This window comes from Gekko japonicus, unplaced genomic scaffold, assembly GCF_001447785.1.
Source record: "Gekko japonicus isolate JY-2015 unplaced genomic scaffold, Gekko_japonicus_V1.1 scaffold291, whole genome shotgun sequence".
Classification (NCBI taxonomy): Eukaryota; Metazoa; Chordata; class Lepidosauria; order Squamata; family Gekkonidae; genus Gekko; species Gekko japonicus.
Genome location: NW_015175978.1, coordinates 590,810 through 618,421, shown reverse-complemented (window position 1 = coordinate 618,421; position 27,612 = coordinate 590,810). Strand labels below are relative to the sequence as shown.

Here is a 27,612-nt window from a genome sequence, read left to right as displayed (position 1 = left end):
GAAGCTGAAAAAGAGCAGAGGGATATTCTCTCTCTCTCTCTCTCTCTCTCTCTCTCTCTCTCTCTCCCTCTCTCCCCCTCTCCCCCTCTCCCCCTCTCCCTCTACCTCTCCCTCTCCCCAATACTACTCGACTTGGCATCAATTTGTGCTGGAACAAAAGAGTGAGACGCCCGCCCACCAGCATTCTACCTCCCTCTCTTCCCCTCCCACACCTGGGCAGCCATGTTCCCTCTAAGCTGAGTCAGCGTGAGCTAGCTCACGGGGGGGGGGGTTAGCCTCCAGCTCGCAGAATTTTGTCTCAGCTCAGGAAGGATGGCTCCAGAGAAAAGTACGCCATAGCCAAATCGCTCGCTCACAACTTTAATGCCGGTAGCTCACAAAGTCGGATTTTTGCTCACGAGGTTCTACAGCTTAGAGGGAGCATTGCTGGCCAGGGATGTGCGGGTGCCTCTAATGTGCAGGAGAGATGATGAAGAAGAAGAAAAGAGATTGGATTTATACTCCACCCTTCACTATCCAAGGGAGTCTCAGAGCTGCTTACAAACTCCTTTCCCTCCCCCTCCCCACAACAGACACCCTGTGAGGGTAGGCGGGGCCGAGAGAGCTCTGATAGAAACTGCTCTTTTTCAAGGACACCTCTTATCAGAACTATGGCTTGGCCAAGGTCATCCAGCCAGGTGCAAGTGGAGGAGCGGGGAATCAAACCCGGTTCTCCCAGATTAGAGTCTGCGCACTGAACCATGACACCAAACTGGCTCTCTTTGGGGGGGTGGAGCACCTTCCCTACGAGAAAAGGATGACGAGTCTGGGGGGGACACACCATAGAGGTTTATAAAATTATGCGTGGGGTGGAGGGAGTAGACCAAGAGGACTTTTTCACCCTTCCCAAATACTAAAACTTGAGGGCATCCAGTGAAGCTGATGGGCAGTAGGTTCAGGACAGACAAAAGGAAAGACTACTTTACACAGAGAGTGAATAAAATGTGGCATTCGCTGCTAGAGGACATAGTGATGTCCGCAGGAACAAACAGCTTTAAAAGGCGATTAGGTAGATCGATGGAGGAGAAGTCTGTCAATGGCTACTAGCCATGGCGACTGAAGGGAGCCTCCACGTTCAGAGGCACTAAACCTCTGAATCCCTGAAACCTCTGAAAACCTCAGGGGAAGGCCTCAGCCTCTGTGCCCTGTTGTTGGCCCTCCAAAGGAGCTGGTTGGCTACTGTGTAAGATAAAATGCTGGACTAGAGGGACCCTCGCTGGTCTGACCCAGTAGGGCTCTTCTTATGATCTTTAGTTTGTTTTATTTGAAAAAATTTAAGGCTGCCTTTCCACCCAGTCAAGATGCGGCGTACATTTATATATATATATATATGAAACATTTGAACAATTAAAAATAACATTTAAAATTGTAGTATAATTCAGTACAGACATAAAAAAACAATACAAGAGGAGGCCCAGTAACCCTTCTTGCCGTCTGCCCCCTCCCTCTCGTGATCGGCCTCAGTTCACAGAATCTGCATTGCTGTCAGATGGCCGCCTCTGTTTGAAAACCTCAAAAGAAGGAGAGCCTACCACCTCCTGAGGAAGCCTGCTTTACTAAGGAACCGCTGTAAGGGAGGGCAGGAAGGGTTACATCAGTGCTTAGTTCTTGTGGCCCTTTCTTACACGCCCAGGGGAAATGCTGATCGCCAGTTTGGGGTCAGGAAGCAATTATTCTCCAGGCCAATTTGACCAGGGATCCTGGAAGGTTTTTTCCCTCTCTTCTGGGCATAGAGCAGAAACCACTGGGAGGGCGGGGGGTATTTGTGCATTTCCTGCATTGTGCAGGGGGGTAGACTAGATGACCCTGGAGATCCCCTCCAACTCTATGATTCTAAGATTCTGTCAGGAAGTTCTTCCTAATGTTTAGCTGAAAACTCCTTCTGATTTAATTTCAACCTGTCGGTTCTGGTCCAACCTTCTGGGGCAACAGAAAACAACTCCGCACCATCCTCTGTTTGACAGCCCTTCAAGTACTTGAAAATGGTTATCATATCACCTCTCAGTCATCTTTATGGGCTAAACATACCCAGCTCCTTCAACCTTTCCTCCTAGGACTTGGTCTCCAGGCCCCTCACCATCTTCGTTGCCCTCCTCTGGACACGTTCCAGCTTGTCTGTAGTCTTCTTAAATTGTGGTGCCCCAAACAGAGCACAATACTCTAGGTGAGGTCTAACTAGAGCAGAGTAAAGCAATACCATCACTTTGCATGATCTGGACACTATACTTCTGTTGATACAACCCAAAACTGCATTTGCCTTTTTAGCTACCGCATCACACTGCTGACTCATGTTCAGTGTATGGTCTACTAAGACCCCTGGATCCTTTTCACCTATACCACTGCCAAGACAAGTTTCCCCCATTCTATAATTATGCATTTGATTTTTCCTACCTAAATACAGAACTTTACATTTATCCCCATTGAAATTCATTTTATTTGTTTTAGCCCAATTTCCAGCCAGTCAAGATCATCCTGTATCTTGACTCTGTCTTCTACTGTATTTTCTACCCTTCCCAATTTAGTATCATCTGCTTTCCCTCTGTTCCTTCATCCAAATCATTGATAAAGATGTTGAGCAAAACAGGTCCCAGGACAGATCCTTGAGGCACTCCACTTGTCACTCCTCTCCAAGAGGAAGAGGAACCACTCACAGGCGCTCTTCAGGTGCGATCTGTCAACCAGTTACAGATCCACCTAGCAGTCATAGGATTCAAACCACATTTTACCAACAAGAATATTATTTTTGGTGTAGTGGTTAAGTGTGTGGACTCTAATCTGGGAGAACCGGGATTGATTCCCCACTTCTCCACTTGCAGCTGCTGGATGACCTTGGCCAAGCCATAGTTCTGTCGGAGCTGTTCTCTCAAGGACAGTTCTGGAAAGAGCTCTCTCAGCCCCGCCTACCTCACAGGGTGTCTGTTGTGGGGAGGGGAAGGGAAAGGAGATTATAAGTCGCTCTGAGACTCCGAGTGAAAGGCGGGGTATAAATCCTCCTCCTATGTGGAACCTTATCAAAAACCTTACTGAAACAAAGATAAACTATGAAATTGTGTGAAATAGTACTTCTTTGCACACCTGACTTCGGGAACTCACTGCTATGTGTGTAGCTGCAGCCCCTGAGAAACTACATTTTACCAACAAGAATATTATTTTTGGTGTAGTGGTTAAGTGTGTGGACTCTAATCTGGGAGAACCGGGATTGATTCCCCACTTCTCCACTTGCAGCTGCTGGATGACCTTGGCCAAGCCATAGTTCTGTCGGAGCTGTTCTCTCAAGGACAGTTCTGGAAAGAGCTCTCTCAGCCCCGCCTACCTCACAGGGTGTCTGTTGTGGGGAGGGGAAGGGAAAGGAGATTATAAGTCGCTCTGAGACTCCGAGTGAAAGGCGGGGTATAAATCCTCCTCCTATGTGGAACCTTATCAAAAACCTTACTGAAACAAAGATAAACTATGAAATTGTGTGAAATAGTACTTCTTTGCACACCTGACTTCGGGAACTCACTGCTATGTGTGTAGCTGCAGCCCCTGAGAAACACCCCCCCCCCAGATGAATGGACAGTTAGTGAGATAAATCTATCAGGATTTACCTGAGCGGTCGGGTTAGAACGGATAAGAGGAAGTACTTCTTCACCCAAAGAGTGATTAACACTTGGAATTCACTGCCACAGGAAGTGGTGGGTGCTACAAGCATGGACAGATTCAAAAGGGAATTAGATAAGCATATGGAGCAGAGGTCCATCAGTGGCTATTAGCCACAAGGTATAGATAGGGACTCTGGGGCAAGTGATGCTCTGTCATCTTGGTGCTTGGGGTGGTCAACAGTGGGAGGGTTTCTAATGTCCTGGCCCCACTGCTGGACCTCCTGATGGCACTGGTATTTCTGGCCACTGTGTGACACAGAGTGTTGGACTGGATGGGCCTTTGGCCTGATCCAACATTGGCATCTCTTATGTTCTTATGTTCTTATTAAGTCTACCCCCAGTATTAAATACTCAAGGTCTTGTGTATGGATTCCATGTGGGCGTCTGTGCTAGAAAGTCAGTTTAGAGGTTAAAACCATCCAGAGCTCAGACTCTAGATTTGGAAAACATCATTTCAAGAGTAACTGATCGCAATAGTTTGTTGTAGTATTACCTGCAAGGGAGATGACCCTGAATGTAATGTGCGTATTAAGGACCGAACACAGCTTGTATGTCGACATAACACAATCTTCTGTTTTTCTTGATGGCCCAACCGGGGGGGGGGGGGGGGGACACGGCTTCCCAACAGCAGAAGAAGAGATTGGATTTATACCCCGCCCTTCACTACCCAAGGGAGTCTCAGAGCGGCTTACAATCTCCTTTCCCTTCCCCTCCCCACAACAGACACCCCTGTGAGGCAGGTGGGGCTGAGAGAACTCTGACGGAAACGGCTCTTTTTCAAGGACAGCTCTTATCAGAACTACGGCTTGCCCAAGGTCATGCAGCAGGTGCAAGTGGAGGAGTGGTGAATCAAACCCGGTTCTCCCAGATTAGAGTCCGCGCACTTAACCACAACATCAAACTGGCACCTTTCCCCCAACCCACCTTGGCTGACTTCATTAGGGGCTAGGAAGAAGGGGTGTGACGCGGTGCTTGTTTTCCTTGTTTTCCTCCTCCCCATATCTGGATTGCCAGATCTGTGGGTCAGGGCCACGTTTTTAGTTGCCGGCGCGCTGCATTGGGGGTACTTGAGTGAGACCGTGAGGAGGGCCAGTTTGAAAAAGGAGATCTCAGGTATCAATCCTCTTCAGACAAGCCAACATTAATCGGTCTGGAGAAATCACCGGTCCCCGGCGTTCTCCGATCCCGGCTACGGCTGTAAATCCCCAGTTCAGTGTTCCTAGAAAAGGGTCGGAAGGTTCCAGGGCTGATTTGGCACTAGAGCTGCCTCGCGGTTGCGCCGCCGTTTGCCCCGACACTATTGGTCAATTTCATACCCGAAGCTGCGGGGCTGCATTCCTCCGCAGTTTCGTGATCCTCAAAAAACAGGATCACGAAACTGCGGGGGAAATCGGGCGAAGCCGTGAGTCAAAATGCAGCCCCGCAGCTTTGGGTGTGAAATTGACCAATAGTGTCGGGGCAAATGGCGGCGCAACCGCGAGGCAGCTCTAGTGCGAAATCAGCCCAGGTATCGACTTGGGGCAGGGGGAGGCTCTTTGTGGAAGGGGGGACATTTGCAGGACCTCACATCCTTGCTGGTTTTCTTGTGAGGGGACCCCTCTGGCACCCCCCTCCCTCCCCCTCCCCCGCAAATCCGTGTCACTTCTGCCGGTGGCGTGAAGCCCCTTTCCCGGGGAAAGGCGCCCGCGGCCCTTCTCCCGTCTGCCAGCCTGCGCCGTGGAGAGCAAAACGGTAGGCAGGCTGGGCCCGCCATGGGCACCGCACACTCCGGCTGCTAATCCACCGAGGAGCCAAGGAGCCAGGGACGGTCCCGAGGCAGCCCACGCGGCCTCCCATTGGCCGACGGGGAGCCTCCCCATTGGCCGCCCGCAGAGGAGCGGCTCTGTTGCTGTGGCGATGTCTGGGCTCAGAGCACTACGCCTGGCGTGCGGTGCTTCCACCGCCTGGAATAATTCTCCTTAATCCTTCGGAGAGGCATCTCTGGATAAGGCCAGGAGCCTCCCTCTGGGAAGGAGCCGAGCCGGGGGAGGGGAGGCCTGCCTCTTCCCGCTCCTCTCTGTTCCTCTCCCACCCCCCACCCCATCCCCGGCGGGCGGGTGTCCCATGCCTCCCGCCACCGGGACACGAGACCACCACAGAACAGCCCCCCCCCCCCAGTTTACAGGTTGAGGATAAAGAGCGCCTGCCTGGTCTCCCTCTCTCTGTCTGGAAATCCTCTCCTGTGCACAGTGAAGCCAGACTTAGAAAACACATTATGCGTCAAGTTTCCTGGCGGAGGAGGAGCAGATTGGATTTATACCCTGCCCTTCCCTGGGAGTCTCAGAGCGGCTTACAAACGCCTTTCCCTTCCCACAACAGACACCCTGTGAGGGAGAGCTTTGACAGGAACGGCTCTTTTTCCAAGAACAGCTCTGAGAGAACTATGGCTTGCCCAAGGTCATCCAGCAGCTGCGAGTGGAGGAGTGGGGGAATTGAACATGGTTCTCCCAGATTAGAGTCCGCGCACTTAAGCGCTACACCAAACTGGCTCTCTGAGGCTAGGCTCTCGATGTCCAGGCAGACCCCTCGGTTGTACTGGCTCTCTTTCGTTTTCACATGTCCCCCCCCCCCCATTTAAAGATGGGGCTGGAAGGTATAAAGAGCCTTACCTGTGCAAGCTGCATTGCGCCATGGTGACTGAGGGTAACCTCCACAGTCAGAGGCACTAAACCTTTCAATTCCAGAGCCAGGTTGCAATATCAGGGGAAGGCCTCGCCTTCGGCCTCTATGTCTCGGTTGGCCACTGTGTGAGGCAGGATGCTGGACTACAGGGACCCTCACTGGTCTGACCCAGCAGGGCTCTTCTGAAGTTCTTATGAAGGCCTTGGCCTCCCTGCCCTGTTGCTGGCCTTCCAGAGGAACTGGCTGGCCCCTGTGTGAGGCAGGATGCTGGACTGGATGGACCCTCACTGGTCTGATCCAGCAGGGCTCTTCTGATGTTCTTATGAAGGCCTTGGCCTCCATGCCCTGTTTGTTGGCCCTCCAGAGGAACTGGGTGGCCACTGTGTGTGAGACAGGAGGCTGGACTGGATGGACCCTCACTGGTCTGATCCAGCAGGGCTCTTCTGATGTTCTCATGAAGGCCTCAGCCTCTCTGCCCTGTTTCTGGTCCTCCAGAGGAACTGGGTGGCCACTGTGTGTGAGACAGGAGGCTGGACTGGATGGACCCTCACTGGTCTAATCCAGCAGGGCTCTTCTGATGTTCTCATGAAGGCCTCAGCCTCTCTGCCCTGTTTCTGGTCCTCCAGAGGAACTGGGTGGCCACTGTGTGAGACAGGAGGCTCATGAAGGCCTCAGCCTCTCTGCCCTGTTTCTGGTCCTCCAGAGGAACTGGGTGGCCACTGTGTGTGAGACAGGAGGCTGGACTGGATGGACCCTCACTGGTCTGATCCAGCAGGGCTCTTCTGATGTTCTCATGAAGGCCTCAGCCTCTCTGCCCTGTTTCTGGTCCTCCAGAGGAACTGGGTGGCCACTGTGTGTGAGACAGGAGGCTGGACTGGATGGACCCTCACTGGTCTGATCCAGCAGGGCTCTTCTGATGTTCTCATGAAGGCCTCAGCCTCTCTGCCCTGTTTCTGGTCCTCCAGAGGAACTGGGTGGCCACTGTGTGTGAGACAGGAGGCTGGACTGGATGGACCCTCACTGGTCTGATCCAGCAGGGCTCTTCTGATGTTCTCATGAAGGCCTCAGCCTCTCTGCCCTGTTTCTGGTCCTCCAGAGGAACTGGGTGGCCACTGTGTGTGAGACAGGAGGCTGGACTGGATGGACCCTCACTGGTCTGATCCAGCAGGGCTCTTCTGATGTTCTCATGAAGGCCTCAGCCTCTCTGCCCTGTTTCTGGTCCTCCAGAGGAACTGGGTGGCCACTGTGTGAGACAGGAGGCTGGACTGGATGGACCCTCACTGGTCTGATCCAGCAGGGCTCTTCTGATGTTCTTAAGGGAAGGCCTCGGCCTCTCTGCCCTGTTGTTGGCCCTCCAGAGGAACTGGTTGGCCCCTGTGTGAGGCAGGAGGCTGGACTAGATGGAGCTCTGGTCTGATCCAGCAGGGCTCTTCTGATGTTTTCATGAAGGCCTAGGCCTCTATGTCCTGTTTGTTTGGCCCTTCAGGGCAACTGGTTGGCCACTGTGTGAGACTGGAGTTTGGACTGGAGGGACCCCTGGTCTGATCCAGCAGGGCTCTTCTGAGGTTCTTATGAAGGCTTTGGCCTCTGTGCCCTGTTGTAGACTGTCTAGGGGAACTGGTTGGCCACTGTGTGAGGCAGGATGCTCATACTTTTAGTTAGAATAGTGTGCACGCACACAAAAGCTCATACCTTGAATAAAACTTTGTTGGTCTTAAAGGTGCCACGGGACTCTAAATTTGTTCTACCGCTTCAGCCCAACGCAGCTGGCCACCTGGACCTTCTTTACACAGAGAGTGATTCAAATGTGGGATTTGCTGCCGGAGGACGTAGTGATGGCCCAAAGGCACAGACAGCTTTAAAAAGGGATTAAATAGGTTCATGGAGGAGAGGTCTGTCAGTGGCAACTAGCCATGGTGACTGACGGGAAAGGCTGTGGCTCAGTGGAGGCCCCACGTTCCGTCCCCCCACCAGCATTTCCTGGTAAAAAGGACCAGGCAGTAGATGATGTGAAAGACCTCCTTGGGAAGGGGGAGGGGAGACAGGCCTACAAGAACAGCCAGGGGTGGGGGTGGGGGGGCGCATGGCTCAGTGGAAGAGCCTCTGCCTCGCACACAGAAAACACCACATTCAATCCCCGGCATCTCCAGTCGGAAAGGATCAGGCAGTAGGTGATGAGAAAGACCCCCGTCTGAGACCCTGAAGAGCGGCCGCCGGTCAGAGTAGCAAATGCTGACCTCGATGGACCGAGGGTCTGACTTAGTAGAAGGCGGCTTCAGGTGCACTCCTGTGTCTTTCCTGCTTTTGTTCCCTTTGAATGACCTCCAAATTGGCTTCTGCACACGCTGGGGAAAAGACTAAGCGCCCCCCTCCACAACCCCCACCCCAATACTTTCAGCGGCTGACGTCAGAAACGGCAACTCTTCATAAGAACATAAGAGAAGCCAACATTGGATCAGGCCAATGGCCCATCCAGTACAACACTCTTCTGTGTCACACAGTGGCCAAAAACACCAGGTGCCCTCAGGAGGTCCAGCGGGGGGGGCAGGACACCAGAAGCCCTCCCACTGTTGCCCTCCCCCCCAAGCACCAAGAAGACAGAGCATCCCTTGCCCCAGACCGAGAGATCCTATCTATACCTTGTGGCTAAGAGCCACTGATGGACCTCTGCTCCGCATGTTTATCCAATTCCCTCTTATAAGAACAGAAGAGAAGCCAGTGTTGGATCAGGCCAAAGGCCCATCCAGTCCAACACTCTCTGTCACATGATGGCCAAAAGTACCAGGTGCCCTCAGGAGGTCCAGCAGTGGGGGCCAGGACACTAGAAGCCCTCCCACTGTTGCCCCCCCCAAGCACCAAGAATACAGAGCATCCCTTGCCCCAGACCGAGAGTTCCTTGTAGCTAATAGCCACTGATGGACCTCTGCTTCATATGTTTATCCAATTCCCTCTTGAAGCCGTCCATGCTTGTAGCCGCCACCACTTCCTGTGGCAGGGAATTCCATGTGTTACTCACTCTTTGGGTGAAGAAGGACTTCCTTTTATCTGTTCTCACCAGACTGCTCAGCGATTTCATGGAGTGCCCACAAGCAGTTCTTGTATTGTGAGAAAGGGAGAAAAGGACTTCTTTCTCGACCTGCTCTCTCCCAGGCATAATCTTATAAACCTCGATCCTGTCGCCCCTCAGCCGTCGTTTCTCCAAGCGAAAGAGCCCCAAGCGCTCTAGCCTTTCTTTGTCGGGAAAGGGTTCCAACCCTTTGATCATTCTAGTAGACCCTTGAGGGTCTTTCTGGGGTTAGGAAACGTGGCACTGTAGAGAACAAGATTGCCGTCTTGGTTGGGCTTTGGGGGCCCCGTGCCAAGATGCCAGGTGGGAGGGGGCACCCAAATTGGCAGGAGGCAGAAGTAGGTGCTTCTTAACTGCTTGGGCAGGGTGGGGTTGACCATGGGCAGCCGCCCTGCCCTCTGCAGTGGGGGGGGGAGGGGAATGGCTGCACATTGAAGGTGTCAGAATGTCCTGGAGATTTGGGGGAGTGAAGCCAAGAGGAGAGCAAGGTTTGGGGAGGCGAGGGACCTCGGTGGGCTACAATGCCGTAAAGCCCACCTTCCCGAGCAGCCGTTTTCTCCAGGGGAGCGGCCGTTTGCCGTCTGGGAATCGGTTGCAATTCTGGGGAATCTCCAGGTGCCACCTGGAGGTTGGCAAGCCGAGCACCAGCTTTCCGGGGGGGGGGGAAGGCAGCGGGCACCGCAGGGTCTTCTTCTCCATCCGCTCCCTCCCATCCGTCTGCCTCAAGGCCACGAGGAGGCTTTCTCCGGCGGCCTGACCCCGATTGTCCTGCCTCCTGGGTGAGGAAGCCGACAACAGGAAGCCGGGGGCCGCCATCTGCAGCTCCTTTGTTAGGCACCCAGCTCCCCCTCCGCACAGGAAGCAGCTTTCGGAGAGCCCTTTGCCCTTTTCCCCCCCTCTCACGGCTCCCTTGTGAAGCTGAGGGTTTACTGTGGCACAGGAGGGGGGGGGCGCAAGAGGCTCCCGTGGAAAGGAGTGTGTCGAAATGTCTCCCGCTCATGCGCTGCGGCCCCGTGCCGACTTCAGGCACGCGGCATGGGCCAGCCGGCCATTGTGCCCCCCCCAGTGTTCCCTCTAAGCTGAGTTAGTGTGAGCCAGCTCACAGTTTTTTAGCCTCCGGCTCACACATTTTTGACTTGGCTCAGGAAGGAGGGCTTCGGAGCCAGTTTGGTGTAGTGGTTAAGTGCGCGGACTCTAATCTGGGAGAACCGGGTTTGATTCCCCACTCCTCCACTTGCACCTGCTGATGTGACCTTGGGTCAGTCACAAGCTCTGGCACAGCTGTCCTTGAAAAAAGAGCAGTTTGTGTCAGAGTTTTCTCAGCCCCACCCACCTCACAGGGAGTCTGTTGTGGGGAGGGGAAGGGAAAGGAGTTTGTAAGCCACTCTGAGACTCCGAGTGAAGGGCGGGGTATGAATCCAATCTCCTCCTCCTCCTCCTCCTAATTCATGCAGCAGCCAAATTGCTCACTCACGGCTTTTAGGCCTAGTGGCTCACAAAGTAGAGTTTTTGCTCACCGGACTCCACAGCTGAGAGGGAGCCGTGCTGCCCACCAGTGTTCCCGCTAGGCTGAGTTAATGTGAGCCAGCTCACAGTTTTTTAGCCTCCGGCACACGCTTTTTTGTCTCAGCTCAGGAAGGATGGCTCCCGAGTAAACTAAGTCATGCAGCAGCCAAATCGCTCCCTCGCGACTTTAATGCCAGCAGCTCACTGAGTAAGAGTTTTTGCTCACCGGACTCCACAGCTGAGAGGGAGCCTTGGTGCCCCACCCAAAGGGGCTCTGGTCTCAGAGCAGACAATGCGCAGGGTGAGGAGCATGTCTCCTCCTGGGGAGGGGGGCGGATGAGCACCGAAGGCCAGGAATGGGTCTGTTCCGCCTCCCAGAGAGGATGCGCCACGTGCCACGGATGCCCCCCCCCCCCAGCGTGCTGTCCTCCAAACGCCCAGGGTGTTGTGGTGCTGTGAGACTCTGAGCTGGCGGTGTGCGAGAAGGGGCTTGCGAGTGCGGGAGAACCTGCTTCGTGTGATGGATGCCAGGGGCTGGAACGGAAGGAGAGGCAAGGCACGTGGACGGTCACCATGGGAACCAGGGGAGCAGCAGAGCCTGGCAGTCGTGGGGAGAGGGAGGAGGTGGGGGTGCGTCTATAGGCGGGGTGGGCAGGGGGAGAGCCGGAGCCATGGAAGGAGGGGGGAACCTTCGTTGGGTGACGTTTGCCCGTCTCCTGGCTCTTTAAGCGAGCCAGTTTGGTGCAGTGGTTAGGAGCACAGACTCTAACTTGAGACTGCCAGACAATCTTAGGCTCTCCTGGCTATACTACACACAATGTATTACTATTACTATTACTATTATTATTACTACTACTACTACTACTACTACTACTATTACTATAACTGAGCCAGTTAGGTGTACTGGTTTGATTCCCCACTCCTCCACTCGCAGCTGGTGGATGACCTTGGGCAAGCCTTAGTTCTCTCAGAGCTGTTCTCTCAAGATCAGTCCTGGAAAGAGCTCTCTCAGCCCCGCCTACCTCACAGGGTGTCTGTTTTGGGGAAGGGAAAGGAGTTTGTCAGCCGCTCCGAGACTCCTTTGGGTAGTGAAGGGCGGGGTATAAATCCAATCTCTTCTTCTGCTTTAACCAGACCCCTGGGGCGGGGGTGAGGAGTGTGGCCCGAGACAGCGATCACGAGCATCCTGTCTCACACATCAGGGCAGAGAGGCTGAGGCCTTCATAAGAACATCAGAGGAGCCCTGCTGGATCAGACCAGTGAGGGTCCACCTAGTCCAGCATCCTGTCCGACACAGCGGCCAACTAGTTCCTCTGGAGGGCCAACAACAGGGCAGAGAGACTGAGGCCTTCCCTTGATAAGAACCTCAGAAGAGCCCTGCTGGATCAGACCAGTGTGGGTCCATCTAGTCCAGCCTCCCGTCTCACACAGTGGCCAGCCAGTTCCTCTGGAGGGCCAGCAACAGGGCACAGAGGCCGAGGCCTTCCCTTGATAAGAACCTCAGAAGAGCCCTGCTGGGTCAGACCAGTGAGGGTCCCTCTAGTCCAGCATCCTGTCTCACACAGTGGCCAGCCAGTCCCTCTGGAGGGGCAACAGCAGGGCAGACAGGCCGAGGCCTTCATAAGAGCATTAGAGGAGCCCTGCTGGGTCAGACCAACGGTCCATCCAGTCCAGCCTCCCGTCTCTCACAGGGGCCAACCGGTCCCCCCCCCCCAGGCATCTCTTTTCTAAACTGAAAATTCCCGGACTCTCCATCCATTCCTTGCAGGGAAGGTGCTCCAAATGTCTTAAAGAAAGAAAGTAGCAACTTGGAGGTAATGAGGCTTTCTCTCCCCCCCCCCCCAGATGATTCCTCTTCGGAGAGCTGCAGCGGGAACGGCTCCTCCACCCTGAACCCGTCCACCTCGAGCAGCACCCAAGGGGATGCCGCCTACCCGGAGATGAACGGGAATGGAGCCGCGGCCCCCATGGACTTCAGCACCTCCTCCGAGGACCAGCCCATCAACCTGTGCGACAAGCTGGCCCCCGTCCACGTCACCCCCTCCTACCCGTCGGACGGCTGCAGCGCCGACGGCCTGCGGAGCCGTGCAAAGTACGCCGCCAAAAGCACGGCCGAGGTACGTGTTGGAAGGGGACGGGGGGGGGGCAGAAGGGCGGGGGGATCGGGTTCGTGTCCGGGGGTGGGGCTCCCCTCTTTGCTTTGGGGCAAAGCGTGGCAATGGAGCGGGGGGCAGTGCTGATGAGCCATTGGGAAAAAGGAGACTGGGCGAGGAGACCGCAGAGCCTGGCTTGGCAAGGAACACTGGGCTCATAAGAGCATAAGAGAAGGCAATGTTGGATCAGGCCAGTGGCCCCTCCAGTCCAACACTCCGGGTCACACAGTGGCGTCACACAGTGGCCAGAAAGACCAGGGGCCATCAGGAGGTCCAGCAGTGGGGCCAGGACACCAGAAGCCCTCCCACTGTTCCCCCCCCCAAGCACCAAGAATATAGTGCATCCCTTGCCCCAGACCGAGAGTTCCTATTTATTTTTTAATTTATTTTTGGATTTATATCTTGCCCTCCCCAAAGGCTCAGGGCGGCTTACAACGAGGCATAAATGCCACCAAGGTTAAAACAGTAAAAAAAAGAGTAAAACGATACAATACAGCGCAATTCACTAAAATGACGGTGCGCTAGAGATCACATAGGTCATTAATTTCAAGATGGGGTTCTGAAGTTATTAATACCGGACCAACAGCATACCTCTCAGCAGCACTGTCATCCCATCTTCATCCAGGGACGTCTTGCACCCCGATAATGCCCGCCCAAGCGGTAGTAAAGGTGCGGTGATGGAAGATAACGGTGATGGAATAGTGGTGGCAGCGGCTCCTACTCAAAAGCCTGGTGGAAGAGCTCCGACTTACAGGCCCTGCGGATCTGGGCAAGGTCCCGCAGGGCCCGGATCTCCTCTGGGAGCTCGTTCCACCAGGTAGGAGTCGCCACCAAAAACACCCTGGCCCTGGTAACAGCAAATTTGATATTCCTGGGGCCTGGAATTTCCAGGAGATTTTGACTCCCTGACCATAGTGCCCTTGGGGGAACATGCAGGGAAAGGCGGTCCCTTAGGTAAGCCGGACCCTGGCCATCTATGGGCTCTGTGCCTGACAGGTATTCTCTGGGTCAAGAGGCTTAGTTTAACCGCCTCACCTCCTCACATGGAACTAGTAGAATTTGTACAAGGGATCCATGTCTTGGTGATATATAGTCTAGACTACTGCAATACGTTTTCCTTGGGGCTACCCTTGAAGAGTGTTTAGAAGCTGCAGTTAGTGCAGAATGCTGCTGATAGACTGCTGGTCAGACCACCTACCGGGAGCATATGACCCCGATAACTACAGCAGTTATGCTGGCTACGAATCCACTCCTGAGCCCAATTCAAGGGGTTCATTTTGTCCCTTACAACCCTACATTATGACTTTGGGCCACAGATATAAATGGCTTTAAAAGGGGATTAGATAGATTCATGGAGGAAAAGTCTGTCAACGGCTGCTAACCATGGTGGCTGAGGGGAACCTCCACATTCAAAGGCACTAAACCTCTGAATCCCAGAGCCAGGAGGCAACATCGGGGGAAGGCGTTGGCCTCTCTGCCCTGTTGTTGGCCCACCGGAGGAACCTGTTGGCCGCTGTGTGAGGCAAGATGCTGGACTAGAGGGACCCTCACTGGTCTGATCCAGCAGGGCTCTTCTGATGTTCTTATGAAGGCCTCGGCCTCTGTGCCCTGTTGTTGGCCCTCCAGAGGAACCGGTTGGCCCCTGTGTGAGGCAGGATGCTGGACTAGATGGACCCTCACTGGTCTGATCCAGCAGGGCTTTTTTTTATGAAGGCCTCAGCCTCTATGCCCTGTTGTTGGCCCTCCAGAGGGACTGGCTGGCCACTGTGTGAGGCAGGATGCTGGGCTAGATGGACCCTCACTGGTCTGATCCAGCAGGGCTCTTCTGATGTTCTTATGAAGGCCTCAGCCTCTCTGCCCTGTTGTTGGTCCTCCAGAGGAAGATGGACCACTGGTCTGATCCAGCAGGGCTCTTCTGATGTTCTTATGAAGGCCTTGGCCTCTCTGCCCTGTTGTTTTCCCTCCAGAGGAACTGGTTGGCCACTAAGTGGGACAGGAGGCTGGACTAGATGAACCACCGGTCTGATCCAGCAGGGCTCTTCTGATGTTCTTATGAAGGCCTCGGCCTCTCTGCCTTGTTGTTGGCCCTCCAGAGGAACTAGCTGGCCCCTGTGTAAGACAGGAGGCTGGACTAGAGGGACCACCGGTCTGATCCAGCAGGGCTCTTCTGGGGTTCTTACGTTATGTCCTTATGCTGCTGTTATACAGGAAGCTTAGGGAGGCATAACAGAAGTCTGAGGTGATTTCTGTTGCTCTCTTCCTCCTGGAGGGACTCCCACCGATGCCTCCTGTTTACAACACAAATAAAACGGGTTCTCACCTTGTTTCCTCCCTCAGTCACCTCCATACAGCTCTGGCAGCTACGACTCCGTCAAGACCGAGGTCAGCGGCTGTCCCGAAGACCTGACTGTCGGCCGAGCCCCTGCCGCGGACGATGACGACGATGACCACGACGATCACGAGGACAATGACAAGATGAATGACTCAGAAGGGATGGACCCGGAACGGTTGAAGGCCTTCAATGTACGTGGGAGGGCAAGGCCTTCTGTGGTGGCTCGTTAGTGTCCTGTAGTAGGGGCCGTGCCTCAGTGGCAGAGCACCTGCTTGGCATGCAGAAGGTCGCGGGTTCAGTCCCCGGCATGCCCAGTTGAAAGGGAATCAGATAGGAGGTGATGGTAAAGACCTCCACCTGAAACCCTGGAGAGCTGTGAAGAGGGGCCATGGCTCAGTGGTACAGCATCTTCTTGGCACGCAAGAGGTCCCGGGTTCAATTCCCGGCATCTCCAGTTAAAAGGACCAGGCAGTAGGTGATGGGGAAAGACCTCCGCCTGAGACCCTGGAGAGCTATGGGAAGGGGCTGTGGCTCAGTGGTAGAGCCTCTACTTGGCATGTAGAAGGTCCCAGGTTCAATCCCCAGCATCTCCAGTTAAAAAGGACCAGGCAGCAGGTGATGGGAAAGACTTCCACCTGAGACCCTGGGGAGCTGTCAAGAGTGACCGTGGCTCAGTGGCAGAGCCTCTGCTTGGCATGCAGAAGGTCCCAGGTTCAATCCCCAGCATCTCCAGTTAAAAAGGACCAGGCAGCAGGTGATGGGAAAGACTTCCACCTGAGACCCTGGGGAGCTGTCAAGAGTGACCGTGGCTCAGTGGCAGAGCCTCTGCTTGGCATGCAGAAGGTCCCAGGTTCAATCCCCAGCATCTCCAGTTAAAAAGGACCAGGCAGCAGGTGATGGGAAAGACTTCCACCTGAGACCCTGGGGAGCTGTCAAGAGTGACCGTGGCTCAGTGGCAGAGCCTCTGCTTGGCATGCAGAAGGTCCCAGGTTCAATCCCCAGCATCTCCAGTTAAAAAGGACCAGGCAGAAGGTGATGGGAAAGACCTCTGCCTGAGAACCTGGGGAGCTGCTGCCAGTATGAGTAGACAAGACTGGCCTTGGTGGACCGAATGTCTGAGTCAACATAAGGCTTCCAATGAGACAACATCTGTTTAGGGGAGGGCCCATGACTTAATGGTGGAGCCTGTGCTTGGCATGCAGAAGGTCCCCAGTTCAATCCCCAGTATCCCCAACTGAAAGGGCCTGGCAGGAGGTGATAAGGACCCTGGAGAGCCACTGCCAGTCTGAGTAGACAATACTGGCCTTGGTGGACCGAGGGTCTGATTCAGTAGAAGGCAGCTTCATGTCTTCCAAATGGGACGACGTTTGTTTAGGGGAGGGGCCGTGACTTAATGGTGGAGCCTCCGCTTGGCATGCAGAAGGTCCCCGGTGCAATCCCCAGCAGGATCAGGTGGCAGGTGATGGGACAGACCTCCGCCTGAGACCCTGGAGAGCCGCTTCCAGTCTGAGTAGACCCTCCTGAACTTGAAGGGGGGGTGAGGGTCTGATTCAGTATAAGACGACTTCGTGTGCCCACGAGATGCTAGAAGATCCGTCCCCCTCACCTCTCCCACCCTCTCCTGCTCTCTCGGCAGATGTTTGTCCGCCTCTTTGTGGATGAGAACTTGGACCGCATGGTCCCCATCTCCAAGCAGCCCAAAGAGAAGATCCAGGCCATCATCGAGTCTTGCAGCAGGCAGTTCCCCGAGTTCCAGGAGCGAGCTCGCAAACGCATCCGCACTTACCTCAAGTCCTGCCGCCGCATGAAGAAGAACGGCATGGAAATGGTGAGTAGGTCTTCCGGCCCCGATTCCGCTCCGCGGCCCACTCCCAGCACCGTTTCTTGTGTGTAAATCCCACCCGTGACCTGGATGGCCCAGGCTAGCTCGATCTTCTCAGATCTCGGAAGCTACGCAGGGTCGGCCCTGGTTAGCATTTGGATGGGAGACCACCAAGGAAGTCCAGGGTTGCTACGCAGAGGCAGGCCATGGAGAACCACCTCTGTTTGTCTGCAGTGACCTCAATGGCCCCGACAACCCTAATTTCATCAGATCTCAGAAGCTAAGTAGGGTCAGCCCTGGTTAGTAGGATGGGGGACCACCAAGGAAGCCCAGGGTTGCTACGCAGAGGCAGGCAATGGCAAACCACCTCTGTTTGTCTCTGCCCTGACCTGGGCGGCCCAGGCTAGCCTGACCTCCTTAGATCTCAGAAGCTAAGCATGGTGGGCCTTAGTTGGTACTTGGATGGGAGACCTCTAAGGAAACCCAGGGTTTCCACGCAGAGGCAGGCAATGGCAAACCACCTCTGTCTCATGTCTTGAAAGCCTTCAGGTTTGCCATAAGTCTTCCTGAAGAACTTCCTGACAGTGAGAGCGGTTTCCAGCGGTTCCTCAGTGGAACAGGCTTCCTCGGGAGGTGGTGGGCTCTCCTTCTTGGGTGGTTTTCAAGCACAGGCTAGTTGGCCACCTGACAGCAATGTGGATTCTGTGAACTTGGGCAGATCACGGGAAGGGAGGGCAGGGAGCGTGGCCTCAGTGCTCAGTTTGGTGTCGTGGTTAAGTGCGCGGACTCTAATCTGGGAGAACCGGGTTTGATTCCCCACTCCTCCACTTGCACCTGGCTGGATGACCTTGGGCAACCCATAGTTCTGTCAGAGCTGTCCTTGAAAAAGAGCCGTTTCTGTCAGAGCTCTCTCAGCCCCACCTGCCTCACAGGGTGTCTGTTGTGGGGAGGGGAAGGGAAAAGGAGTTTGTAAGCCGCTCTGAGACACCTTTAGGTAGTGAAGGGCGGGGTATAAACCCAATCTCTTCTTCTTCTTCTTCTTCTTAGTTCTCATGGCCCTTTCTTGCACATCCAGGATGGGGTCAGGAAGCAATTTTTCTCCAGGCCAGTTTGGCTGGAGATCCTGGAGGGGTTTTTGTCATCTTCTGGGCGTGGAGCAGGGGGCACTGTGGGTGGGGAGGGGGAGGTAGTTGTGAATTTCCTGCATTGTGCAGGGGGCTGGACTAGATGACCCCCGGGGTCCCTTCCATCTCTGTGATTATATGATAAGTCAGCTGCAACTTGGCAGCATTTCCCGCCACATAAATACCGTCCTCCCTACGTTTGGAGGGTGAGGGACGGACAAGCTTCTCGCGGTATGGTTTTTTGGGAGGTCAGAGCTCCCTCCATCAGGTACAAACGACCGAGGGAGCGTTGACTCTCGAAAATTCATACCACGAAAAACTTGTCGCTCTCTTTGAGCACTCCTGGACGCGAATCAAGCTCTTCTTCTGCCGTCCAATGTGGCTTCCCTCCCGAAACTAGCACATGCGGTGACTCCGGGGCAAAGGCGGGACTTCACCCTGTGTCTGCGAAGAATCCCAAGTCTACTCCCGTTCACCAGCAATAAAGCTCCCGTCCCGAGGGCTCTTCCCACTGGCTCTCTGGCCCCTCCGTGCGTTTCGACTCTGAGCAGTTCGCTTTACACCATTTGAGCGTCACCAGCCTGTCCCGAGCACTTCCCCTGCCCCGCTTGTGGCTCGGGGGTTCTCCCTTTGACGGCATGCAGCTGGTCTCGACGCAGGGCCCGTCTGTCCGTCCCCTCTCTGACCCCTCCCTTGTTCCCCAAACTCTGACAGTCCCGCCGCTGTGTGTCTGTCCCTCCCCAGACCAGGCCTACCCCGCCACACCTGACCTCAGCCATGGCCGAAAACATCCTGGCCGCTGCCTGCGAAAGCGAGACGCGGAAAGCAGCCAAGAGGATGCGGCTGGAGATCTACCAGACATCCCAGGTACGGGGGCCCGAAGCGGGCAGAACTCTTTTTTTGCCCGGGGGCCACAGGTGGAATGGAAAATAGGATGTAGAAAAGGGCAACTAAAAAGATTAATGGGGTGGAACACCTTCCCTAGGAAGAAAGGTTAAAGTGGTTGGGGCTCTTTAGGTTGGAGAAAGGAGGACTAAGGGGCGACCTGAGAGAGGTTTATAAAATTATGTATGGGATAGAAAAGGAAGCCCTTTTCTCCCTTTCTCACAAGACAAGAACTCGTGGGCGCTCAATGAAATTGATGAGCAGTAGGCTTAGAACAGATGATAGGAAGTACTACTTCACCCAGAGAGTCATTCACACGTGGAATTCAGGGCCACAGGAAGTGGTGGTGAATGAATGAATGAATTTTATTGTTACGGCACCCAGCCAGCAAAATAAAACCATAGAAATACAAATAAACTACAATGGCCTAATAGTAAAATTTCCAAAGTGCAACAAGGTACTAAAAAATAACATTATACAATCATTTTGGTCGCTAAAACCAGACTTAAGATTACAATAAAACACGATAAAAGGAAAGGAACTAAGATGACTTGGAAAGAGTAAAAGTTAAAATCAAACAGTCCTAACCGAAGTGACAACCAGGGCACTGATGAGCTTTTATAACCAAGGAGCAAAATTTTGCAATCTGATGGAGCGCTGTATGTTCAAGGTTAAAAAACAAGTTTTCCATCTTATCCTGATCAGACGTGCCTGCCAAAAAAGGCTCAATGAGTTTTGTGCGTGCCTCTTCAAATAATGGGCACCTTAAGAATACATGCTCCTGAGATTCGATCTCCCCCAACGCGCACATACATAACCTCTCTGTTCGGGGTAATTTTTTAAATTTGCCCTCAAGGAAGTGGTGGTGGCTACAAGCACAGACAGCCTCAAGAGGGAATTGGAGAAACATAAGGAGCAGAGGTCCATCAGTGGCTATTAACCACAAGGTGGGGCAGTGATTCTCTGTCTTCTTGGTGCTTGGGGGGGGGGGCAACAGTGGGAGGGCTTCTGGAGTTCTGGCCCCGCTGGTAGACTTCCTGATGGCCCCGGGGTTTGGGCCACTGTGTGACAGAGTGTTGGACTGGATGCGTGCGCTTTTGGCGAGCAGTTCATGTTCCCCAATGTAATGCTTGGCTGCCTTAGGCGAATGTAGGAGAGAGAGGCTTTCGAGCTAGTGTGAACTCAAGAGCCCTGCCAGATCAGAGCAGTGGTCCATCTAGTCCAGCATCCTGTCTCACACAGTGGCCAACCAGTTGCTCTGGAGGGCCAACACCAGGGCATAGAAGCCGAGGCCTTCCCCTGATGTTGCCTCCTGGCACTGGGATTCAGAGGTTTAGTGCCTCTGAACATTTACTCACCACGGCTATTAGCCTCACATACACCTGTTCCCCATGAACCTGTCTAATGATGCAGGAAAACTTTTTTATTTGTCCAAGACATTTATCTTTTAAAGCTCAGTTCTAGTAATGTATAATTCCTTTCATCTCGGTAGATTTAAATCCTTAAAATTAGTCGACCAAGAATTCTTCCACTGGTGGATTGCCTGCCTTCAGGGTCAGTGCATGGACTAAGTATTACAGTTGGCATTAGGGGTGTTCAAGGGGGGGGGGGGGGAAAGTTTTTTTGGCATTTTGGGCAAAAGATGGGCCATTATTGGCATTCCCGAATATTCCCGAATAGCAGTATCTGCATTGTATTTGGATTCAGGAAATATTCGGTAATACCGAATATATTCAGCTCCATTATACCCTATGGGGCCATTATACTCAATGGCAAATCTCCTAGGGTATATTCAGTGGGCTGGAGCATGAGGGGGTTTGATGCAGTGGCGCCAAATTTGCAGCATAGCTGCTGGAGCCTCTCTTCAAAAGAACCCCCAAGTTTCAAAAAGATTGGACCAGGGGGTCCAATTCTGTGGGCACCCAAAGACGGAACCCCCATCCTCCATGGTTTCCAATGGGAGAAAATAGCAAGGCAGCTCCACCCCTCTCTCAGAGGTCCTGATGGGCTAAAGGGATTTTGTCTTAAGGCCTGCTAAGTAGGGTTGCCAACTCCAGGTTCAAAAATTTCTGGAGATTTGAGGGTGGCACCTCGGACGGCTGGGTTTAGGGATGGGAGGGACGTCCCTGGGGTATAATGACATACAGGCCACCTTCCAGAGCATCAGTTTTCTCCAGGGGAAGTGGAGCAAATAAATAAGCAATCTAAGGCGTCCAATCAGTTGTGATTCCAGCTCCCTCCTAGAGGCTGGGTTCCCCGAGCCCCGTCTCTTGTTCTGCCCCTCCTCGGCGTAACCGTTTGGTCTCCTCGCCCACTGCAGGACGAGCCAGTTGCACTGGACAAGCAGCACTCCCGGGATTCAGCAGCCGTCACGCACTCGTCCTACTCGCTGCCGGCCTCCTCCTTCTCGCAGGACCCCGTCTACATCAACGGGAGCCTGAACTACAGTTACCGCAGCTACGGGAGCCTGGGGGGCAGCCTGCAGCCGGCCTCGTCAGTCCAGACAGGGAATCACAGTAACGGTAAGGAGGGGCTGCAAGGAGCTGGGGGGGAGGGGAGGGGTGGCAGGCGACCCTTCCTTTCATGGACGTTTTCAAGCGGAGGTCGTTCAGACCATCTTTCGGGTATATTGTAGGGCTGTCTTTCGGCTGTGCTCCTGCAGAGTGCAGGGGGTTGGACTAGATGACCTGCAAGGTCCCATCCAACTCTAGCATTCTATGATCTAGATTGGCACAAGCAGGGACCAAAGTCCAGTTGGCCAAATCCTAACTAACATAGCCTGCTCCAGCCGTCTCCTTGGGTCTATAAGAATAGCAGTAATGATTTAAACTGGGGGGGGGGCACCTTTAGTTTATTACAACCTGAGATCAGAAAAATCATACCCACAGTAATCGAATAAACATTCCGATGGTTACATTACATTAGTTACATTAGGTAAAGTTATATACAGTATCGTAACTGTAAACGTAAACTATTATGCTAGTTAAAATTTCTTCTGGGTCCTTCGGCGAGCCCGAGCAAAAAATCTCCTGCTTTATGAATTAATATGAATTGCCTTATTCTTGTAACAGTCACGCACAAGTCTATTGGTAATTAAACTTACAAATCTATCAAGGTATACTACCATTAAAACACATGTCCATATTATACAACATCGTTCCAATATAAGCAGTGTTTTGATAGATGGGAATATTTATTTATTAAACTGCTACCCCGCCCTCCTGCCGAAGCGACTCAGGGTGGCTTACAAGCAATTTATAACCAGCAAATACAAGATTTAAAATACAATTCCATACAATTCCAATAAATACAATAAAACTAAGTAAATAAATACAGCGGCATCCTGTAATGAAGTGCCAGTGCGACCCAACCGGTGCAGTCAGTTCTTATTGGAACGCTTGACGAAACAGCTCCGTTTTCACGGCTCTACGGAACTGCTGGAAGTCCCGTAGAGGTCTGATCTCGTTGGGGAGCTCGTTCCACAGTGTTGGCGCCTCCAGGGAGAACGCCCTGGCCCTAGTTACCACCAGCCTGGCGTCCCTAGGCGCAGGGGGGGCCAGGCGATGTTGTGTTCCAGACCGCAGTGCTCTTGGGGGAATGTACGGGGAGAGGCGGTCCCTCAGGTAGGCAGGCCTCTGACCATTAAGGGCTTTAAAGGTCAAAACTAGCACCTTGAAGTGAATCCGGAACGCTATTGGCAGCCAGTGCATTGACTTCAGCACAGGCTGGATGTGCTCCCGCATAGGCAGCCTGGCTGCCGCGTTCTGCACCAGCTGCAGCTTCTGGAGTTGCCCCAAGGGCAGCCCCATGTAGAGAGCACTACAGTAGTCTAGCCTCCAGGTGACCATATCATGAATCACTGAAACCAGATTGTTGCGTTCGAGGAAGGGGAATCACCATTTGCAGTAGCAGTAGCACCACTAAGACTACATTGCAAAAGAAAGCCTCCTATAATTTAAAACTGTTTAATTAATTTATAACCTGCCTTTCTCCCTGGGAGAGGGGGCCCCAAACAGCTTCATTCTCCTTGCCTCTGCTTTTTCCTCATAATGGCCCTGTGAGGTAGGCGAGGCCGAGAGTACGTGACTGGCCTAACATCACCCAGCAAGTTTCCATGGCACAGGTGGGGATTCGAACCTGGGTCTCCCGAATACTAGCCCAACACTCTTCACCACTACATCACACCGGGTCTGCTTTCCCCCATGTGGTCCCTTCTTGTCCTCGGCGCTTGCCACTCCTGCTGACTTCTGCCATGGCCAGTTTGGGTGCCACTCACCTTTGGGTTCTGGGCATGTCTGCGAATGTTTATGCCTGTCATATTGCACAATAAGAACATAAGAGAAGCCAATGTTGGATCAGGCCAATGGCCCATCCATCCCAACACTCTGTGTCCCACAGTGGCCAAAAATACCTGGTACCATCAGGAGGTCCACCAGCAAGGCCAGGACTCCTCCCACCCTTGCCCCCCAAGCACCAAGAATACAGAGCATCACTGCCCCCAGACATAAGAACATAAGAGAAGCCAATGTTGGATCAGGCTAATGGCTCATCTAGTCCAACACTCTGTCACACAGTGGCCAAAAATACCAGGTGCCATCAGGAGGTCCACCAGTGGGGCCAGGACACTAGAAGCCCTCCCACTGTCGACCCCCCCCCCCAAGCACCAAGACAGAGCATCACTTGCCCGAGACCGAGAGTTCCTATCTATGTGGCTAATAGCCACTGATGGACCTCTGCTCCATATGCTTATCTAATTCCCTCTTGAAGCTGTCCACGCTTGTAGCCGCCGCCACCTCCTGTGGCAGGAAGAGGAGGTAACCCCAGGTGTCCAAACAAGTTAGGCTCCTGATGAGAACAGCCTTGAATACCAGCAGATGGGGGTTCAATAACTGGAAAGGGAGGGAGGGAGGTGAAGCAAAGGGCCAGAGGCCCACCAGACACCCCTGCCAGGAGAACAAAATGGCTCTCAAGCAGCTGTGGGCCTCTGATGCTCCAGTGCTGCTCCTTCCCATCCTGGGGCCTTTTCCATTGGCAGTCCAGTGAGAGAATGAGGTGCGGTCAGGAGCCCTGCGGGTTTCAGTCTTAGCCATGCCCTGAACAGCTTCGCCCTCGATACAGGGACAAGGAGACTGGCTTCCTCACAGGGCTGCTGTGGGGGTGTCATGGCTCAGATGGGGTGTCACCTGACGCTGCCACCACTCTGGTTCCAGGCTCCTCTGAGAAGGCCCAGAGCACCCTCCCAAGCCTTTAGACCTCCCTTTTGGCCAAAATGAGCGTGAGGACCAGGCAGAGTGAACAATGAAAACGGTTTATTTTATAGGAGGTCAAACAAACAAGGTGCAGGAAATAACAACAGTAAGTGGGTGAAAAGAAAAGAAATCAAATGTCCTTATGTGTCTAAATATACGGTCCCTAGCTCACTATCTCAAGTGGCCTTAGACTACTCACCCTTCCCTCAGGATGAGGGTTTCTTCCCCACAGCGGCCTTCCTTCTGGCCCTGTTCCCTGGGAAGAAGAACAGCTTCTCCTCTTGCATCAGTTCTTTTATTCCCCAGCCCTTTTCTTTCGTATTGGCCAAAATCGACGCCAAAACTTCCCAAGGCCTTCCGGAGTTTGTAGGCCCAGCCTCCCCTACTGCTAGCCAGGCTCCCTGGGCCTACTAGTTCTGGCTTGCACCACCCAGATTATGACAGGGGGTTACCAAGATGATAACATCAATAGATGTAGACAGAAGTACACGTGTTTACTTCAAAAACATTTAAAAACCTAGGGACCGAAATAAAGCCTCATGAAATAATCAAAGTGACAAATTAACAAAAAGAACCATATATGACCTGACACGTTTCGGCCCACAAGAGCCTTCTTCAGAGGTCAAATAGTACAGAATACAACACGCAACAAAGCCTCCGTTACACTTGTAAGGCACTAAACAGTCGATATAGGACCAAAAACGGGATGTTCCAACCTGGAATGGAATGACACACAAGAAATATTGATGTCACATTGGCCCTGATGAGACGGCTTTACTTGTACTCTTAGTACCTAAACTGGACGGTACATACTGGTATTCTTACTATTTCCAATATATGCAATTGCTTCTGACACAAGGCCAGATACATTGGTGGCCCAACAAACAAACAAACAAAATTTCCTTTGTGTCATTCAATTCATCAGGTTGTATAGATTGTTCTTTTTTTTGTGCATTTGTCACTTTATTTTATGAAGCTTTACTTGGGCCCCTACAAGGCTTTTACATGTTTTTGAAATAAACACGTGTACTTTTGTCTATACCTATTTTTATTTTTGAAGGGGCCACGGTGGCTCAGAGGTTAAGACGCTGAGCTGCAGACCGGAAGGTCAGTCGCTCGGCAGTTCGAGACCCGAGTGTGCCGCATGACGGAGTGAGCTCCCGTCTCTGGCCCCAGCTCCTGCCAGCCTAGCAGTTCGAAAGCAAGACATTGCAAGTCGATAAATAGGTACCACTCCGGTGGGAAGGAAACAGCGTTCCATGTGCCTCGCCGTCTAGTCATGCCGGCCACATGACCACGGAGAAGTCTTCGGACAGCGCTGACTCTTCGGCTTGGAAATAGAGACGAGCACCACACCCCTAGAGTCGGATTCGACTGGCTTTCGAGCAAGGGGAAACCTTTACCTGTTGATTTTTTGAACTTTTGGCCCTTAACTAGTTTTCTAAACTTCCTTTGGAGGCTTTTGCTTGGTTGCTTTAGTTTTTCTTCCCCCCCACAATGAACTGAAGTGCTCCGAACCATCAAAGCACAAACCGCTTCAGAGGGCAGCCGTGTCGGTCTGCAGTAGGTGAGCTCGAATCGAGTCCAGCAGCGCCTTAGAGGCCCACATGATCCTCAGGGGGGTGAGCTTTTCGGAGTCCGAGCTCCCTTTCCTCAGGTAGAAGCAAATCCCGAGAACTCAGGGATCTCCTGAATACCGCGAAAGGAGCTTTGACTCTTGAAAGTTCAAACCTTGAAATCTTTTGATTATAGGTCTGGAGGAACTCTGGCTCTCCAGTGTCTTCGGGCTGAGGTTTTTCTCATCACCTCCTGCCTGGTCCTTTGAACTGGAGATGCTGCCGGGGATTGAACCTGGGACCTTCTGCATGCCAGGCGGAGGCTCTTCCACTGAGCCACGGCCCCTCCTGACAGCTCTCCAGGGTCTCAGGCGGAGGTCTTTCCCATCACCTACTCCCTGGTCCTTTTTAACTGGAGATGCCGGGGATTGAACCTGGGACCTTCTGCATGCCAGGCGGAGGCTCTTCCACTGAGCCACGGCCCCTCCTGACAGCTCTCCAGGGTCTCAGGCGGAGGTCTTTTCCATCACCTACTGCCTGGTCCTTTTTAACTGGAGATGCCGGGGACTGAACCTGGGACCTTCTGCATGCCAAGCAGAGGCTCTTCCACTGAGCCAGAGCCCCTCTTTGCAGCTCTCCAGGGTCTCAGGTGGAGGTCTTTCACGTCACCTGCTGCCTGGTCCTTTTTAACTGGAGATGCCGGGACCTGGGACCTTCTGCATGCCAAGCAGCGGCTCTCCCACTGAGCCACAGCCCCTCTTTGCAACTCTCCAGGGTCTCAGGCGGAGGTCTTTCACGTCACCTGCTACCTGGTCCTTTTTAACTGGAGATGCCAGGGATTGAACCGGGGACCTTCTGCATGCCAAGCAGAGGCTCTGCCACTGAGCCACAGCCCCTTCCCATAGCTCTCCAGGGTCTCAGGCGGAGGTCTTTCCCATCACCTCCTACCTGGTCCTTTTAACTGGAGATGCCAGGGATTGAACCTGGGACCTTCTGCATGCCAAGCAGAGGCTCTGCCACTGAGCCACAGCCCCTTCCCATAGCTCTCCAGGGTCTCAGGCGGAGGTCTTTCCCATCACCTCCTGCCTGGTCCTTTTAACTGGAGATGCCGGGGGTTGAACCTGGGACCTTCTGCACGCCAGGCAGAGGCTCTCCCACGGAGTCTCACAGCCCCTCCCTCACATAGCTTGCGCCCGAGTTCTCGGAGGGTGGCGCATACCCAGTCGGCCTGGGCTGCCCTCCTCCTGCCTCCTGGATTGCCCTCATTGGAGGGAAGTCATTTCTGGAGCTCGGAAAGACGCCTCCCTGGGATCAACCCTTCTCATCCCTTCCTAATTCCGCTTAGCCCTGGAGGATAGAGAACCCCCCCCCTTCCCTCAACTCCAGCCACTTGAAGCATAATCTCAGCCGGGGGGGGGGGGGGTGCCTTGTCTGTCCAAAGACAACAGGCCCTCAAGTAGCCCTGTTCCTGTGGCCTTCCTGGAGGCCAGGGGAAGGGATTCCTCCCACCTTTTCTTTCACCTTCTGCACCTGGAATGAGAAGGGCCCTGCTGAGGAGTCAGCCCCCTTGCCCTGCA

At 53.5% G+C, this 27,612-nt stretch overlaps 1 protein-coding gene across 1 annotated transcript in view; it reads left to right on the top strand.

Moving 5' to 3' along the window:
* The window catches only part of NOL4L (nucleolar protein 4-like), a 198,080-nt gene that overhangs the window by 168,064 nt on the left and 2,404 nt on the right, over positions 1-27,612 (top strand). The window contains exons 6-10 of the mRNA XM_015426171.1: positions 12,760-13,031; positions 15,405-15,590; positions 17,036-17,227; positions 19,090-19,212; positions 21,551-21,752. Of these exons, the coding sequence (XP_015281657.1) occupies positions 12,760-13,031; positions 15,405-15,590; positions 17,036-17,227; positions 19,090-19,212; positions 21,551-21,752 (975 nt within the window). The remainder of the gene's footprint in view (positions 1-12,759; positions 13,032-15,404; positions 15,591-17,035; positions 17,228-19,089; positions 19,213-21,550; positions 21,753-27,612) is intronic.